The following is a 19,698-nucleotide window of genomic DNA, read 5'->3' on the forward strand; positions in this document are numbered from 1 at the left end:
GGAGCTTAAAGACTGCATCTAAGGGCATCTTTAGCTTCTGCTTTTCTAGCACAGGCACATGACAAGCTGCTGGCTTTTCCAAGGTAGTTCAGGATAAAATCAAAGGTGTTGGCTACTTTCAGAAGTCAAAATCACATCTGAGTGAGTTAAGCTCCTGTGCCAATTTAATATCATATCCTAGCTATGTTTATAATTCATTATGTTCCCCAAACCAGGGTGTACCAACCAATGTTAAGCAGGTGAATTGCCCTAATACAATAGGACTTTGCTTTCTTATCTTTAGCTTTCTGCAATACTACAGTGATTTGAAGATGTGCAGAGTGGGGGGACAGATATTCTATTGTTATTGGTCACCCCACCAGCAATAAGCACTCGCTCCAATAAGTGCTTCATGCTGACAATTTGCAAAGACATTTAATAAAGAAGATGATAGTTGTTGAGGGCAGGTTTTCAATCTAATTGCAGAAGGTAGCTTTTCTTTTCAATGGCAGCCCTTTGGCCATAATGGAATTTTGGTTCAGAGGGTGTACGAAATTATCACTCAGGGAAAGAAGCTAAAGAATCTCCATTCATTAATGGAAACATTTATGATGCACTTTGGCATCCAGTGGTTTAAAACCACAAGGTTGTGTAACGTTGATCCTCAAGGAAATTCTAACACCCACAAAAATAATGCAGTAGCTAAATAAGCTGCCTCAGGTGGTTGTGGAATTTTATTTTCTGTGATCCCTTTATAGAGAAACTATCTTCAGTAAACATTGATATAAAGAGATTGTTTTGTCTATAATTTTAATAATTCAAGTCAAATTACAGAATTATTCAAGTACAAGAAACAGGCATGTAGATAAATTCTTTTTATTGTATTATTATCTTGAAAGTAAATACTCAGTTTAGGGGGTGAGAAAAAAGGGTAAAGTAGGCCTTCAGTTAGATTAGCTTTCAAGAATCTGTTTAAAACTTTTGCAAAATAGAAAATGATTTCAAATTACCTAGTATTTTATAATAAAGGAATGGGGACAGGAAATTTATATCTGAATTGAACAGTGGATTGGTGATAGATTTCTGTTAACATAATTAGTGTTTAGGTTGTTGTTGTTTTTTCCCTTCATAGATTACTACCTTGTCATGGTGAAGGGGCTTGCGTAATTCAATGAAGCTATGAGCTATGCCGTGCAGGGTCACCTAAGACAGCCAGGTCATAGCAGAGAGTTCTGACAAAACATGATCCACTATTATTTCAAATGATACCTATTCTTAAAAAGGATTCAAACTTGGAGGAATGGCAAAAGGGTATTAATAAATTTGTCTGGGCAGGGAAAAGGCCACGAGTTAAATTTAAGATTGTGCAGGACACGCGTGAGAGAGGTGGTCTTAAAATGTCTAATCTTAAACTATACTATGAAGCTGCTGCTTTGTCAGCGATAAGTGATTGGATTAATTTAACACAAGAGAGATTATTAAATCTTGAAGGTCATGATTTGTTATTTGGTTGGCATGCATACCTATTGTATGATAAGGTGGATAATGCGTTCAAGGTGCATATTTTAAGACATGCTCTGTTGCGAGTTTGGAAAAAGTATAGACATAAGCTAAATTATAAGATACCTTTATGGGCAATACCGAAACACGCAATAGAAAATATAAGTGTTGGGTTTAAACATGATGTGACTACATATAAGGAAATTTTAAGTTTGGAAAGGAATGTATGGTATTTGAAGCCGTATAATATCTTATGAGAAGGAAAGATTGTTCAAACTTGGTTTCAGTATGGGCAATTACAGGCCAGGTGGAAAGAAGATCAGAAAATTGGTTTTTCAATGACTGATGAAAATTTGGTAAAGCAAATTAGAGATCAAGGTCAAGCACATATTAGACGGATATATCTTGCACTGATAGAAATTGATTCAGAGACAGAACTTGTTAAAGACTGTATGATAAAGTGGGCTCAGAATTTTCAAGAAGTTATTACAATGGATACTTGGGAAAAGATTTGGGTGAGAAATGTAAAATTTACGCAAGCTCAAAATTTAAGAGAGAACTTTTATAAAATGTTTTATAGGTGGCATCTAGATCCTAAAAAATTAGCAAGTATGTATCCGAACTGCCAGCCTAAATGTTGGAGGTGTGGTGGTGAAGATGCAACGTATTTTCATATATGGTGGACCTGTAAAAAGGTTAAAGCATTTTGGATTAAAATTTGGTGGAATATGCAGAAGATATTTAAGAAAAGGATAAAGTTTTGTCCGCAATTGTTTTTACTGGGTATTACTACTGACATTACTGTTGTGGACACTAAGTTGATGTTGAATTTAATTACGGCAGCAAGACTTTTAGTAGGGCAATATTGGAAGAAGGAAGAACTGCCGACTATAGAAGAATGGACTTTAAAAGTTTCCAACCTGGCGGAAATGGCAAAGATCTCAGCGTACTTGAAGGACCATTCGCAACAGAGATATATTGTGGAGTGGAAAAAATGGATTGATTACATCCAGAATAAATATGGGACTAAAAAGTTTCACTTAGCATTTGAATAAGTATTGATGTGATATTTATATTGCTTGTAGTTATTTTATAAGAGTTAAAGTGTGACAGATTTAATAGTTATTGTTGTTTGCATATGGTAGATTATGATTGTTTTTACTGTTACACCTTGTATTTAGCTCTGGGAAGTCGGGGAGGGGGAGGGAGGGAGGTGTTGGGGAGGGTTGGGAAGAGGGGAGGGGGTTGGGAGGGGTTTTGTTTTGTTTTGTTAAAAATAAAATGTACTGTAAAACTTTTTAATAAAAAAAACATGATCCACTGGAGAAGGAAATGGCAACCCACTCCAGTATCTTTGCCATGAAAACCCTATGGACAGTAGCAAAAGGCAAAACGATATGACACTGGAAGATGAGCCCCTCAGGTCGGAAGGTGTCCAATATGCTACTGGGGAAGAGCAGCGGGCTAGTACTAGTAGCGCCAGAAAGAATGAAGCGACTGGGCCAAAGCTGAAAGGACGGTCAGCTGTGGATGTATCTGGTGGTGAAAGGAAAGTCCGATGCTGTAAAGATTTTTTCTCCATAGGAACCTGGAATCTAAGATCCATGAATCAAGGCAAGCTGGACATGGTCAAACAAGAGATGACAAGACTGAACATCGACATCTTAGGAATCAGCGAACTAAAATGGACAGGAATGGGTAAATTTAATTCAGATGACCATCAGGTATACTACTGCGGGCAAGAATCCCTCAGAAGAAATGGAGTAGCCTCCATAGTCAATAAAAGAGTAGGAAAAGCAATACTGGGATACAATCCCCAAAATGACAGAAAGATCTCAGTTCAAATCCAAGGCAAACCATTCAATATCACAGTAGTCCAAGTCTATGCCCCAACCACCGGTGCTGAAGAGGTTGAAATTGACCAGTTCTATGAAGCCCTACAGCACCTTATAGAACTAACACCAAAAAATGATGTCCTTATCATCATGGGGGATTGGAATGCTAAAGTAGGAAGCCAAAAGATAACTGGAATAACAGGCATGTTTGGCCTTGGAGTACAAAATGAAGCAGGGCACAGGCTGATCGAATTTTGTCAAGAAAATACGATGGTCATAGCAAACACTCTTTTCCAACAACCCAAAAGATGGCTCTACACATGGACATCACCAGACGGTCAACACAGAAATCAGATTGATTATGTGCTCTGCAGCCAAAGATGGAGAAGCTCTATACAGTCAGTAAAAACAAGACCAGGAGCTGACTGTGGCTCAGACCATGAGCTTCTCGTTGCGAAGTTTAGGCTTAAACTGAAGAAAGTAGGGAAAAGCACTAGGCCACTCAGGTATGAATTAAATCATATCCCTGTTGAATATACAGTAGAGGTGACAAATAGATTTAAGGAATTAGATCTGATAGACAGAGTGCCTGAAGAACTATGGACAGAGGTTTGCAACATTGTACAAGAGGTAGCAACTAAAACCATCCCAAAGAAAAAGAAATGCAAGAAAGCAAAATGGCTGTCTGAGGAAGCTGCAAATAGCTGAGGAAAGAAGGGAAGCGAAAGGCAAGGGAGAAAAAGAAATATACACCCAGTTGAATGCAGAATTCCAGAGAATAGCTAGAAGAGATAGGAATGCCTTCTTAAATGAACAGTGCAAAGAAATAGAAGAAAACAATAGAATAGGGAGGACCAGAGGTCTCTTCAAGAAAATTGGAGAGATGAAGGGAACGTTTCATGCAAAAATGGGCATGATAAAGGACCAAAATGGCGGAAGAGGTGGCAAAATTACACAGAAGAACTATACAAGAATCAGCTTAATGTCCCTGATAACCACAATGAGGTGGTCACTTACCCTGAGCCAGACATCCTAGAATGTGAAGTGAAGTGGGCCTTAGAAAAGCTGAGCAACAACAAAGCTAGTGGAGGTGACAGTATTCCAGCTGAGCTATTCAAAATCTTAAAAGACAGTGCAGTAAAAGTGCTACACTCAATTTGCCAGCAAATTTGGAAAACTCAACAGGGGCCACAGGATTGGAAAAAATCAGTTTATATTCCAATTCCAAAGAAAGGCAGTGCCAAAGAATGTTCAAACTATCACACCATTGCATTCATTTCACATGCTAGTAAAGTTATGCTTAAAATCCTACAACCTAGACTCCAGCAGTATGTGGATCGAGAACTACTAGAAGTACAGGCAGGATTTCGAAGAGGCAGAGGAACTAGAGTTCAAATTGCCAACATACGCTGGATTATGGAGAAAGCTAGGGAGTTCCAGAAAAACATCTACTTCTGCTTCATTGACTATACTAAAGCCTTTGATTGTGTGGATCACAACAAACTGGCAACTTCTTACAAGAGATGGGAGTACCAGACCATCTTATTTGTCTCTTGAGAAACCTATATGTGGGTCAAGAAGCAACAGTGAGAACTGGGCACGGAACCACTGATTGGTTCAAAATTGGGAAAGGAGTCCGGCAAGGCTGTATACTGTCGCCCTGTCTATTTAACTTATATGCAGAGCACATCATGAGAAAGGCAGGGCTAGATGAATCAAAGGTTGGAATTAAGATTGCCGGGAGAAATATCAACAACCTAAGATATGCAGATGATACCACTCTAATGGCAGAAAGTGAAGAAGAACTAAAGAGCCTCTTGTTGCGGGTGAAGAAGGAGAGTGCAAAAGTTGGGTTGAAACTTAACATTAAGAAAACCAAGATCATGGCAACCGGCCCTCTCAATTCCTGTCAAATACATGGGGAAGAAATGGAGGTAGTGACAGATTTTATTTTCCTGGGCTCCAAGATCACCGCAGATGGGGACTGTAGCCAAGAAATTAAAAGATGCTTGCTCCTCGGGAGGAAAGCAATGGCAAATCTAAACAGCATACTAAAAAGCAGAGACATCACCCTGTCAACAAAAGTGTGTATAGTCAAGGTTATGGTCTTCCCAGTTGCAATGTATGGCAGTGAAAGTTGGACCATAAGAAAGGCTAAGCGCTAAAGAATTGAGGCCTTTGAACTCTGGTGCTGGAGAAGACTCCTGCGAGTCCCTTGGACTGCAAGGCAATCAAACCGGTCAGTCCTAGAGGAGATCAACCCTGACTGCTCTTTAGAAGGCCAGATCCTGAAGCTAAAACTCAAATACTTTGGCCACTTAATGAGAAGGAAGGACTCCCTGGAGAAAAGCCTAATGCTGGGAAAGATCGAGGGCAATAGAAGAAGGGGACGACAGAGAATGTGGTGGATGGATGGAGTCACTGAAGCAGTAGGCGTGAGCTTAAATGGACTCCAGAAGATGGTAGACGACAGGAAGGCCTGGAGGAACGTTGTCCATAGGGTCGCGATGGGTCGGACACAACTTTGCAGCTAACAACAACAACGGGTTTTTTTTGACAAAAAGACAGTTTCTTGCTCATAGGTTTAAGGCATGACAAGATTTTTTTGGGGGGGGAATAATGTACTTATTTAAGTTCTGTTTATAAAAAATTTTCTATGGCTTTTTTTCTTTGTGTGTTTTCTTTTTACATATATATGTGGAATTACATACTCATTTCGGTATTGCCTTTTGGGAAAAGCAATGTCATATAAAGTACAGAAAAGGAGGAAATAGTAATAGTTGAAAGAAATGAAATCTATGGCAAAAAGAGAAGAGAAGCTTAAATCTATTTTAGACCAAATCTTTTTCATCTCAATCTATATTTGTGACTACAGTATACATAAGCTACTTATATGTTGCCTTTTATTCTTTGAATTTGTTGCCTCATGTATTGGAAAATCTCATCAAAGTCCATCTAGGTACAACTTCTTCCTTGCAACCTACATTTTTTCTTCATATATTAATTTTGCAGTTTGATCCTGTTTAATAGTCTCTAAGTTACTAAACCACCTCAACATTAGTTCTACTTAGACTGAGTTGTTGTGGGTATTTGGGCCATCTATTGTTTTATGTGACATTTGGATTATACAGTATATTTGTTATTTTGTTTTTATCTTGTGAGATGTGTTTAAATTGAAAAAGAAATAAACTTTCAGTTTAATAGGCCTTGGTTAGATGAACTTTGGATGCAGCTGAAAAATTCTGTCCATACTCTGTAAGCTTCTGTGCATACATAAAATCTGATTCACTATTTTATACTACATAAAATCTGATTCAGAATTAAAAGGCAATTTTGCTTTAAAGCAGATTTTGATTCAATTCCTTAAATCAAGAGTTTGTCATGAAACATAAATTGACTACATAATTCTGCTTTCCTTGGTACTGAATCTCTGTGTTAGCATTAGGTAAATGCAGCGATGAATTGAAGTGGGTTTTGCTTTTGTTTTTTGTTTTTTTAATAAGGTTAAATTTTCATCACAAGTATAGGAAAGCAGCTATTTTTCAAAGTTTCTGTTAGTGTTCGGAGAAGTTAACTGGTTTTTAAGGGAAATGGTAAATGTTTTTGATAATAAGGTCCAATAAAAACCAATACATAGGCTTTTATTCAAACCCATGTATTTATTTAGCATATAGCGTAACATACCTGGACTTACAACATACATTGATTGACATGTCACCTAAAATAAAAATAAATAAATGAAATAATGAAATAAAACATGAATGTTAAAAAGATCTGTATTCAGATACCAACGTCTAGGCCATTAACCATTGAAGCACAGGCTTGTTTATCTGAAAAAAAGTCAGATACTGTACCAGTGTATGCTCTCAGCTGGCCACAACGTGATTTACAGTTTGACGTGGACCCCAGCATCACACTGAGGGGAGGATGCTATACCCCTTTTATACACAAATCCTGGTAGACGCCATGTGAGGTGCAAATCCTGTTCAGGATTTTCCACTGCTGGCGAGGTAGTTCAAAACCTGGCACTTTTGTATGGGGTCATCTATATGCCGTTCTGTGTCTGGGTGTTCAGCAATCCATTTGGCTTTCCATTAGGAATCGATGTTGAATGAATGAACCTTTATTGTCAAAGTACAAGCACGTATACATTGAGATTGGCTGAGCCTCCCTTCGTGCCCCCCCCACAACTCACAGTGACAAGAAACCCACCATCTTGTTACACCATGTGAGCTAATTGCACAACACACCAGCCTCGCAAGTCAATCATACATATAATTATAAAATTATTTCCCATTCAAGAGCCTAACAGCCCATGGATAAAAGCTGTTCTTCAGCCTGTTGGTACGGCTGGCTATACTCCTGTATCTCCTACCCGATGGTAGGAGAGTAAAGAGATACCAACCAGAGTGTGAATCGTCCCTGAGAATTTTCCTCACTCTTCCAAGGCAGCGAGCCCTGGCGATGTCATCCAGTGGTGTCAGGGGACAGCCCACAATGTCTTGTGCTGTGCTCACCGCCTTCTGTAATACTTTCCTATCTGCGGCTGTCAGGCCAGCATACTAAACCACAATACAGTGTGAGAGTTGTTAAAGTTGTTAAGCCAATGTTGTGCACGTGCCAGTAGTGGCTTCTTAGATTTGAGCCTTCCAACTGATAAATGGGGAAGGTCGGTGTGCTCTAGTAGGAGAAAGTTGTTCATACTTTTCCTGCATTCTCTCACTAGTGCATCTTGCCTTCGCAGAGCTGGCAGTGCCCTGTGGTTCAGAACAGGAAGCCAGCAAACAGGAGTGGTTTTAATACAGCCGCTTATCCTCATGGTGTCATTGGGCGTGGTGTCCAGCTTACTAGTATGGCGGCTGTTAAGCCATATAGGGGCACGGTATTCTGCTGCAGAGTAGACCAGCCCTAGTGCTGTTGTTCTGAGGGTGGCAGCTGAAGGTCCCCATTTGGTTCTGCTTAATTTCTGGAGGATGTTGTCCCTAGTATTGATTTTTGCCACCATATTCTCTAGATTTGTTTTATAGGAAAGAGTCGGCTCCAAATTATAGCTATCAAAGCTATGCAATGATTAAAGTAAAACCTGGAAAAGTTGTACTGATGAAATACTATTGTCTTAACTACTATTTATTTGGTCTTTGATACTGATATTTGCTTTAATTCTAATAACGTTGAAGTTCCCTCCTTGGGCCTTCTTTATTGCTTTAATTGGTTTATATAGGGGACAGCCTCCTGTAGGATTTAAGAGAATTGTGTTTGCCAACCACACTGTGGAGTTGCTGGTTCTCTGAGCATGGTTGTTTGGTTGTAAATGTTTTGTTATCCAACTAGCTTATATCTTCAATGCTAGAAGGGAGTGGCATTTCCTTTCTGTTTATATACAGGAGTTTGCCCTGTCAGTGTTGGTGAGGCATTCTTTTCTCCTTGTAATTCTTTGATGAGGCAGTTTACTCCTTGATTATTTGTTTGGAGTTAATCTGGGTGTTAATCCCCACTTATCTGGGTGTTAATTGCTGGTGAGGAGATGTTCTGGTCTTTATTTTTAGCTTTTTTATTGTCTTTTTTGAATGGAGTTAAATATTGTTTCATTAAGGTTCCAGGAATTCCCAAGCATTTTTGGATTTAGTTGGTCTCAGATGCTCACAGTTTCCCAGTTAAAACTAGGGTTAAGTTGGTTATAGTTAAGTATGATATAGTTACGGTATGATTCAGAGAGCAATAAAGACTCCACAATTCAACCTCAAACTAATATATCCTATTGGCAGGTAGACTATGGTAAATAAACTGTTATCCTAACCTAGAAAAGTCCTACTGCAAAAAAAAAATATATTTTTTTTTCAGATGCCAGTTTTATAGGAAGTTTATATAAAAGTTGCTTTGTTAGTGTCCTATTCATATCATATCATAAGATCTTAGAGAATGTGAAGTAGAATTTTCTAATCAAGCTAATATAGAAGATGTACTGTTTGCCAAGTATGTCCATTACAACTATGTTTAATTTTCCAGGAAGATGTGGAAACAGGGCTTCATCTTGATCCAACCACCAAGGAAGTTCAATATAATCCGAAGTATGACACCATGTTTGCACCAGAGGTAAGTAAATTAGCTTTTTAACATGAATTGCTTTCAGTTTATCATAAAACCATAGATGTAAAGTTAGAAGAGGGTCTGGAGATCATTCCAGTCCAATCCTGCTCAGTGAAGGAATTTGCTGTTGCATCCTATTATACATCCACCACCTTCAGAGTATTTCATTGTTTAAACGCTCTGACTGTTAGGATATTTTTTTCTAGTGTCTAACCAAAATCCACTTCTGTATAGGTTAAACCCATTCATTGATCCTGTCCTGGTTTCTGAATCTACTCTGAACAATTCGTCCCATCTTCTACATGACAGCTGTTCAGATAATTAAAGACAGTTGTCACTTCCCCCCCCCCATTCTTCTCTGTACCCATATCTCCAACTGTTCTTATAAATTTTCTTTTCATCCTCCTTATCACCTGTCTTCTGCGCATGCTACAGTTTGTCTGTGCCTTTTTTTAAAATGCAGTGGGCAGAATTAGAGACAATATTTTACCTGCAACACAGTCTAGAAATGAACTATGACTTCTTCAGCTTGACACTATAATATTAGCTGATATTGTTCAATAAGATGTGGAAAAATACTGTTAATTATGAAATAATGTATACACAGTTTTGTATCATCACCTGTTGTATTTAAGTATGATTTCTTCAGCTGGAAAGTAGTTGAAGAAGTTATAATTTTAAAATTGAGGCTGGAAATTAGGTCTTTATTTTATAACTGTTCAGTACACTAAATGCTACACCAAAATGACTAATAATTACAATGCTTAATAGAGTGTGGACTATGAAACTGGCAAATCTTTCTCCTTAAAATATTTTTTTCTAACTAAAAATTCAGATTTCAGATAGTTAGGTAAACATTTCAGAAAAAGCACATAGTTGAAAGGTACCTGAGAAAACATCAAGTCCAAATCCTTGTTTGGTGTAAGATTCTTAAGCACTTTGGACAGCCATCCAGCCTCTGTTTGAAAATCTCCAGTGAAAGAGAACATGTTACATATTCAGGCAACCCGTTCTGCTGTTTGACAGCCCTTACTGTCAAGAAACTTCTCCCAATATCTGTCTTGAATCTACTCTGTAGTTTTATTCCATTCGTATTAGTACTACCCTTTTTGGAGCAACAAAGAACAAGTGTATTCCTCCTAAGTATAGCAGCCTTTTGGATATCTAAAAATTGCTACCATATCTCCTCTCAGACCGTTTTTCTGCAGATTTTATTTGTTACTTGTTTTATACAATATCGTTTCTTAAAACTGGAAATAATAAAGCTAAATAATGGAGTTCGTGTATATAAAATACATCTGGTCTGTTTATAATACTCTAGTTATTTCACTTTTCACTTGGAAATAGCAGGCAAGATGTGGGGAAAAGAATGATCTTATTCATAGCTTTATAATCTCATAGCCAGATGTTACTTTTACTTCTTTCTCTTGCATTTATGAAATTACACAGTAGGTGAAGTATTGGGGACTCTCTATTTTATCTTTATCTTTTAATCAGTTAAATGCTAGATCTGTACCCTTGAAGAATGCTAATTTTATCAACGGATGAGAAAGCAGTGTTAATTCTGAAGGATTCTTGGCGTGATCAATTAGGAAATGCACTGAACTGATGCATTGAAGATATGTCTAATAAATGCCCATATTTAATGTGTTTTTGTGAGTTTCATAAATGCCATATTTTTGTAATAAACATATTCTGTAATAAATAAATAATGTTTCCTGGCAAAAAGCAGCAGTATTCCTTATATTTGCAATCCTTTTTCTTCTTAAATCCTACAAAAAATAAACAGACATTTTTTTAGCTAAAATAAAATTATGGGAAGAAAATTTGAATGCAAATTTTTACTACGTAAAAGCTCTCAAATACCCAGATTAATTTTTTTAAACATAAAATTGAATATTCCTCAGGAAAAAAAACTCCTCCAGGAAAAAGCAGCTACCATGAGTATAGATAATCGTTGACTTATAACCAGTTGCTTAGTGATGGTTTGAAGTTATGGTGGACCCCCAAAAAGGTACTTATGAACATCTGGGGTGTGGGGGTGCAGTCACATGATTGCATTTTATGGCCATTTGCAGTGTCCTGCAGTCAGATGAACATGATTTATTACATTTTTTTGCCGGAAACCATTGTTTACTTATGGAGAATGGGTTCACTTAACAACCACAGCATTTGCTTTACAGCCACAACATTCACGTAACTACCACTGAATTTGCTTACTGATCGCCACATAAAACGTCATAAACTTGGACATAGTCACATGATTATTCATTTAACCACCAGCACGACCTTAATTCTGAGCAAGTTATAGCTGTAAGTCAAGACTATCTGTATACAGTTTCATTTGTCCCAATGTAAATAGCTATCAGTTGTGAAAGCATGGCTGTTATTTTTTTTTTACATTTAATGCATTTTTTTTGAGATATTGCTGATCTGCATTCCCGAAAATAAACAGTATGAAAAAATTATATTAAATGTAAAATGTACAAAAATTTGCTATGATTTTTGCTGGTTAATAATATCTATTATTTGATTAGTTTGATCTTAGATTTTAACATGAGGGAACAGGGGAATGGTTCAAAATGCAAAACATATCTGATGTCTCCAGAGGATGAGGAAATAATACATGAAATGAATCTCATTAAGTGTTGCAGTTTTGATTTTTTTTTTGTCATGTGGCTTAAGATTCATATAGTGGGCATCTCTGCAGGTAGAATAACTGCCTTATATTAATAGCTGTAGTTAATTTATGAGGAATATACACGCCTTTCATCTGATCCGTGCTTTTGCACTCCATTATTGCCTGCTTTTCTCACTGAATTTCTCCCTCGAAATTGTGCACAGCTTTAGTAGAATGGAATATATTATAGCCAGATTCTTATCTGCAGACATATATGCCTGTCTCTGGTGGATAAAGAGGGCTTTCCAGAACTGATTTAGATGCATACAATAGGGGTAGGATAGTATGAAGGAGATTGCCATTGCATAAACGGAAAGTAAAATTGAATGTAGTATCTTAGCACCGACATGAAGATAACTTGCAATCTAAACATTACAATGCAATCAATTAAATATTGAATGAAGTCTGATAGGGTTTGAATCAAATTGCTCTCATCTACAGATGATGGGAATGTGGTGACTTCTGCAGATCCTACTTCTCTCTTGCAGTGATCTGTCACCAGGGTTGGAGGTATTGAAAAATGTGTTATGTCTTAGCATGGTTCACAGGGGGAAAAAAATCAGTTAAAGCTTTCAGCAGAAAGCACAGAAAATAAGAATTCCTTCCATCTTGATTCAGACCACCCTATTGAGACAAAAATAGGAAATCCATAGTAACTAAAACTCCGAGACAGCCCAGAGATAACATATAATGAATTCCTCCCTGGCTCTATAGCAATTATATTTAGCTATAAAATGCTCCAATTTGTAAGTTTTGGAACATTGTTAGAGAATGTGGGGTATACTTGGAATAATACTTGACAATTCTAATGCTACAGTGTGGTTAAGAATAAATTGGAGGGAGAATTTCTGGTCCCTGCTTTCAATCTTTTTAACACTGAGAGAATGGAAAACTTCATCTGTCTGCTTTTCTTCCAGTTTAATTTTCTTGATGCTGCTATTTTGGATAAAACATCTCAAAATGAGGGCAAAATTACTGAACTGTGGCTTTTAATATAATTTTGTTGTCCACAGTTGACATATTCTATTGTAAGAATTCTGAAGGTAGATTATTGATGCCATTTCCACTTTGACTGATTATTTAGCAGTCGAGTCCCTTGGACTGCAAAGCGTTCAAACTGGTCAGTCCTAGAGAACAACCCTGACTGCTCTTTAGAAGGGCAGATCCTGAAATTGAAACTCAGATACTTTGGCCACCTAATGAGAAGGAAGGACTCACTGGAGAAGAGCCTAATGCTGGGAAAGGTTGAGGGCAAGGGAAGAAGGGGACGACAGAGAATGAGGTGGCTGGATGGAGTCACTGAAGCAGTAGGCGTGAGCCTAAACGGACTCCAGAAGATGGTAGAGGACAGGAAGGCCTGGAGGAACGTTGTCCCTGGGGTTGCGATGGGTCGGACACGACTTCACAGCTAACAACAACAATAACAAAGTACCGAAGGTTGTTGGAAAAACTCCTTTGTAGAGTCACCCTAACTTACTTTGTAAAGATCAGTTATGAAGACATTTCGCTTTAGGCCTCTGCCGCCGTGTGCAAAAAAAAAAGGTTCAATCAATCAATAATTTTCAACTTCTTGTGGGGAAAAAAATCTCGCAAAGTTGGAATTGATTGATTGAACTTTTTAGTCCCACCCAGTCTGCCGTTATCACCACAGCCACACCGATCCAATGGGCCACGCCCACCCAATGGGCCACACCCACCCAATGGACCACGCCCACCCGGCACACAATACATAAGTGGGTTTGGGTTGCAGTTTGGGCACTTGGTCTCTAAAAGGTTCGCCATCACTGGGATAGGCAATGGTGATCCTCCTGATAATAGACTAAATGTCACATCTTCTATGACCAGTAGACAAATCCGCTGAATTTGCTGGTTTCTTAAGTTCAGTAATGCCTGGAAACTGCTAACCTGTTGTCTACAAAACTAATTTCAGATCATGGTAGTGTGTTGCATTACAATTGTTGAATCTGAGGTTCAAACGCCCACTTGTGAAGGCTCAGTAATGATCTTAGGCAATCATTCTTCTAATCTAACTTCATTGAATTCTTGCGAGGATGCATTCATGTACGTTGCACTGAGTTCTTTGAGAGATAAGATACCAGTGTGACAAATATTTGAACATGGGATATCTCTACAAATAAAATGCCATATATGAAGCAAATCTTACTAAACCTTTTATTCTACTGTTTTTAATGCAGTTTGGGCCAGTCAATCCATTTAGGACTCAACAGATGGCCGCTCCCAGAAACATGCTTTCTGGATACACGGAACCAGCACATATCAATGATTTCATGTTTGAACAACAGAGAAGAACATTTGCAACTTATGGTAATGTGTGTGTATGTTTCTTTATATTCGAACCTATTAAAATTGTTATGCTTATTAATGCCATGCTCTGTTATACCTCCAAACCTCTTAGACCCTCCAAAGCTTTAAAAATAAAAAGTGTCCATTGGCCTTTCTGGCAAGTAGTAAGAGTCTGAAGTGTTTGTTGTTAATTGGAAATTGTTCAGAAAACATCTAGGCTTAAATTATTGTTTCTTTAATTAAATTTCCTGTTTACCTTTTTGTTTATTAAAGGTTTCATAATATTAATTTAAGTTATATAATCCCTAAAAGAGAGTAGTTAATCAGTATTGAAATATGGCTCATAATATATACAGCTCTGCAATAATTATCTGCAATAATCTTCATTGCGTAGAAAATATGATGATGAAATAAACATAACATTTCTGGTTGGATGTGAATGTTCACTTTTGTACCACATATTCAACAAACTATTTTATTACTGGGCATCGTTTCCATCCAACTTTCAGCATAACTGGAAAGTAACCAGGATCAGAACCGCATTGCAACTGCTTATAAACCCAGTGCACTGTGAAGCAAATTTTTTACCACTGAATGATTTTTTTTAAAAAAAGAAAAATCTTATTATCTATAATAACATAAAATAGTATTAATAAAATATTAAAACAACAGTAAAACAACAATTTATACCAACTGCAGTTAAACACTGTTTAAGCATACTGTTGAAAAGCCAGAAAATTAAATTTCCTCAATTCAGCAGGGAGTAAATTCCAAAGCTTAAGATCAGCTACAGAGAAAGTTTGATTCCTGTTCATTTTGAGGGTATCTATTTTTTTTTAAAAAAAATCTTCAAATAAGATGTTTCCGTAATCATATTAAGTCCCTGGTCTGAAAAGTCATTGTTCTTTTTTGGGGGAGGGTATATTTATAGCCATTTCATGAGCCTGATTTCTCTGTCTGATCATTTTTATGGAATAAATACAACTTTTAAAAAGTACCATAAACAATGAAAAATTCTGTACCACAAATGAAAAGAATCCCTCTTTATTTTGGAAAATACCTTGTAGAATTCACCGCCCGCATTCTAGATCCAGGGTCAATCCATAGCATTGCCTGGAGGAAGAGAGGAAGGCCCGTTCTCGGAAACCTTGTAGATCAATTGAGGGGGGCAAAAAATCTTATAGGAAGCTCAAATAAATATTTCTTGAAAAGAAAGATGCCTAATTCATTTTGGAGAAATCTCTCTTCCTCCTTCAGGCACAGTTTTACTATTCTGTGTAATAAAGTAAATAAATCAACACAAGTTGGATCAGCTGTGAAACCCGAAACATTTTAGCATTCATTTTAATGCAAAGTCTGTAAATGAGAGAGAAAGAACAGCAGATTGTGCAGAATGTGTGTGTTCTATCTACGTATTTTTAAAAAAATGTTTCTCAAATATATATTCACATACTACTTACATTAACATTTATATTTTCTGGAGCTAAAGAGTGGAATATCACTCGGGAAACAAACTAAGCAATAGTCCAGCAATTGGTTTTCTCACTTTTCAACAGTAGCAAAGAATGTCTCCCTGTGCACTGACGATAAAAGAATTTGCCAAATGCTAGGAGTTAGAGAAGGCATCTTCTCTGTCTCCAAGAATCCACGCTTCTCTGCACAGGAATGTGCTCCTACCTCAACGTTGCAAAAATTGGACAAAGGCATCATTGTTCAGTTACATCAAGCTATTAAAATAAACTAGAAAGTTGGCAGCAAGAGACCGCAGGAACTAATACATTTGATTCACCCAAATACTGGGCTGTCTTCCAGGCCTATCTTTATGGAGCACTATTGATCGTAAAATAAAATATTGTAGATTGTAGGCAGAGAAGAAAAAGAGATCTGAGCTTTAATTCCCCCCCCCCGTTTTTTTGCACTTTGCTATTTGTGAGTATGTTAATTTATCTCAGAGACCATCAGAGCATGCTTTGACAATAATGTATTCAGACAGAAATTATTCTAAGCCACTGAAAGAAGACACAGGATAGCAAATAAAATTGTTTGTATTTGCATATTCCAAAGACAGGAAGGTGATATTTGTTCAGGAAATTCAGTTAGTAAGATTTCTCTTGACAGATGATGATTAAAGCAAAAGCAGGTCTTTCTCCCCACCCCACCCCAGAATAGGTTTCAATTTTGGCCTGATTGATAGGAAGGTCATTATTGAAGTCGTTAATAAAGTAGGGATGTCAGAAGAAGCAAGACTGCATTTTAACCCATTGTTAATTGGGGATGAATTAAGAAAGATATAAGAATGAGAAACATCTAAGAAGCAAACCATTCTAATTTCTATTCTTAAAATCCTGAAATCGATTTACCAACATGGCCAGATTTCACAGGAGTAATTTGAGACCATTTATGGAGATGCAGATTGAAGTAGTTTGCAATCCCAGATACATCCTATTTCTACCTTTTGTTCTCATAACTTTATATTTATTTTTATTTTTATTTTAATCCCATTTATATCCCGCCCTTCTCCGAAGACTCAGGGCGGCTTACAATCTAAGCACAAATCAATGTGCTTAGCAGTCATCAGCCATGTTGTCTGTTAGTACAAATTTCAGCAGTACAAACTTAGTGTATCAGAATAAATGTGATACCACTTATGGTTGAGCAGTTCGGTACCATTGTATAGACAGTATTTTTGGTTTTTGAAGAGCCGAAGAAATCCCCACTCTTGTTCTGTTCTCTGCTTAATTACGGTATATAGTTTCACTATTAAGAGCAAAGATTGGCTGGATTGTCATTTTCCTGAGTTTGACCTTTGCTTAAATAAATCCTGGTTTCCAACACGGCATTTGGAACACTAGTGTCCTTGGTGACAATGCTTTTTGAACCCACCAGGTTTGGTGGCCCACCTTATTTTTGTTGAGGTTCTTTTAATTTTATTAAAAATCAAGAGCCTAATCTGTTGCAAAACAATAATACTTGGTTTGCGCATTGGCTACATGTTCAAGAAAAGTTCTGCACGGACACTCATGCAGAACTTTTCTTGATCATATACCCACCACTTTGATATTTTTATTACCAATTGTAAAGCTGGTTGTTTCATCTGTTGTCACTAATTTGGTCTTCTTTATATTTAATTTTACTCCCATTTTTTTCACTGTGCCTTTTGACTTTCAGTATTAGTCTTGCAGATCCTTTGCCTTTTTGCCTCTCAAGTTAGTGTCATTAGGATGGGAAAGGATATTGGTGTCTTTTCCTCCAAATTTAAAACTTCTTCCAGTTCCACTTCCATAATAGGAGAGTATGCAGCCTTGTTGCACTCCTTTGCTAACCAACCTGTTTCACCATGTTTTGTTCGACTATGGCTTTTTGATGTGCACATAAATTTCTCGGGACAGTGAGATGTTCCAAGATTCCCATTTTTCTGAGCGCATTCCACAGCTTGATGTGATTGATACAATCCAAAGCCTTTTCTATAATAAATGAAGCACATACTGATTTCTTTTTGGCATTCTTTGGCTTTTTTCAATTATCCTGCATGCATGATCTCATGATTAGGAAGTCAATTAATGTAGAATGGGTATAATGACAGTAAATTGGATAGTTAGCTTGCAAATCATTCAAAGAGTGCTCATCCAACTGTATGGGGGTATGAAGTGGAATGCCAAAAGATTCAGTCTTGATTTTGTGTTAACTGTGATTCATATTCTGAAGCAATACCTAATCACTGAAAATGGTATTTCTGTTTAAATGTGTGCTGACAGGAGGGGGAAGGTACATAAATCTGGTGTCATGATCCCTTACTTTTGATTAATGTTACAATTCACACTCTGAAGTGTGAATAGATGATTGTGATTGGAATACTGCCATTTTTTTGTTATTTGTAAGCATTTTTAAGACAAACAGGTAATTTTGTTCAATCCTACAATGGCAGTAATATTGCTTCCATTTTTTTTCTTTCAATCACTCAATCACCATGGAAATATCCTTACTTTTGGAACATTTGAAGAGCAGGAGATATCACAGAAGCCATGGGACATATCTTGTCATCTGTCATCTTAAATAAATAGGTCTCTAGAATATTATAGATTCTTACAGCAAAAGATTACAAGGCTTAGCATAAATAGTATTTTTAAGCGTAGTTATTCTATCTGCTTTTGTTAGTTACAAACCCTAATTTAACCATGGAGTAAAAGTTGGGCTTAAATCGCTAAAAGTAAAAAAGAATTAAATATATTGTAGTCTATATAATTAAATATACATTATCAATAAATGCTGAAATGCTGTTTCTTCAAATACAATCAATATTTGAATAATAGATTCAAAAATAGACTTTTTGAATTCTCTAGATCCAATATGAAGCTTTCTATTTCAGTGGCCATACGATGTAAAAGACTGAATATTTAGCTTACTCAGATATCAATAGAAAGGCAGTAATATATGGTTCTGCATTTATGCATCCCATATATAAAATCATTATAATTATCTTTGTTTATAGCATTATAGCAACAAAAGCTTTGAAAATTCTTAAGATCTGTTGATAATTAATTTGAAATGATCTTTGTTAAAAAATGGGTGTCAGACATGAGCCAAGGACAAACATTTTCGGTAAGCTTCATAGTATAAATTAAAATTGTGACAATAAAAATACTTTATGAAAGATAACTTTAAAATGATTTGATCCCGCAGGATATGCACTAGATCCTTCAATAGACAATTGTGAAGTGTCTACTAAATATATTGGATCTGTAGAAGAAGCAGAAAAAAATCAAGGTAAAGAAACATCAAATATGATTTTATTTATGATTTCATTATTATCTTTTGTTCTGTATTCCAGGGCTTTTCAACCTTTTCACCGATTGTACCACTTTTAGGATATGGCAATATTCGAGTACCACCTAGCAAGCTGTCAAAAACTTGATGACAAAAAAAAAAACCCTCTGTTCAAAGTTGCAATTGCACTGAAATGACTTATGACCATTTTTCTCACTTATGACCATTGCAGCATGCCCAGGGTCGTGTGATTTATATTTGGATGTTTGGCAACTGATTCATATTTATGATACTCACAGTATCCCAGGGTCATGTGATCCCCTTTTGCAACCTTTTGACAAGCAAAGTCAATGGCAGGGCTGCTGGTGGCCAAATGGTAAGGTGGGACTTCCCTCCCTCCCTCCCTCTTTCTCATGCCCACCTCCTTCTGAAGAAAGAATTTGAACCCCCCCCCATATTTTCTCTCTTCCATATATTCATCAAACAAGGAAAAGCCTCCAGAGACAGAAAAGACAAACTGCTGAGTGAACTAGTTTAAAAAGGCGCGTT

The 19,698-nt window shown here is 36.9% G+C and overlaps 1 protein-coding gene across 2 annotated transcripts in view; it reads left to right on the top strand.

Moving 5' to 3' along the window:
- The window catches only part of CDC40 (cell division cycle 40), a 42,967-nt gene that overhangs the window by 6,712 nt on the left and 16,557 nt on the right, over nucleotides 1-19,698 (top strand). The window contains exons 2-4 of one of the 2 annotated variants that reach the window (XM_081314745.1): nucleotides 9,321-9,407; nucleotides 14,277-14,406; nucleotides 19,066-19,149. In XM_081314745.1, coding sequence (XP_081170871.1) covers nucleotides 9,321-9,407; nucleotides 14,277-14,406; nucleotides 19,066-19,149 — 301 coding nt within the window. Of the gene's footprint in view, nucleotides 1-9,320; nucleotides 9,408-14,276; nucleotides 14,407-19,065; nucleotides 19,150-19,218; nucleotides 19,526-19,698 lie in introns of those variants that run through there. The other variant, XM_081314746.1, reaches the window with a different exon arrangement.

Source organism: Vipera berus (assembly GCF_964194415.1).
Source record: "Vipera berus genome assembly, chromosome: 1".
NCBI lineage: Eukaryota > Metazoa > Chordata > Lepidosauria > Squamata > Viperidae > Vipera > Vipera berus.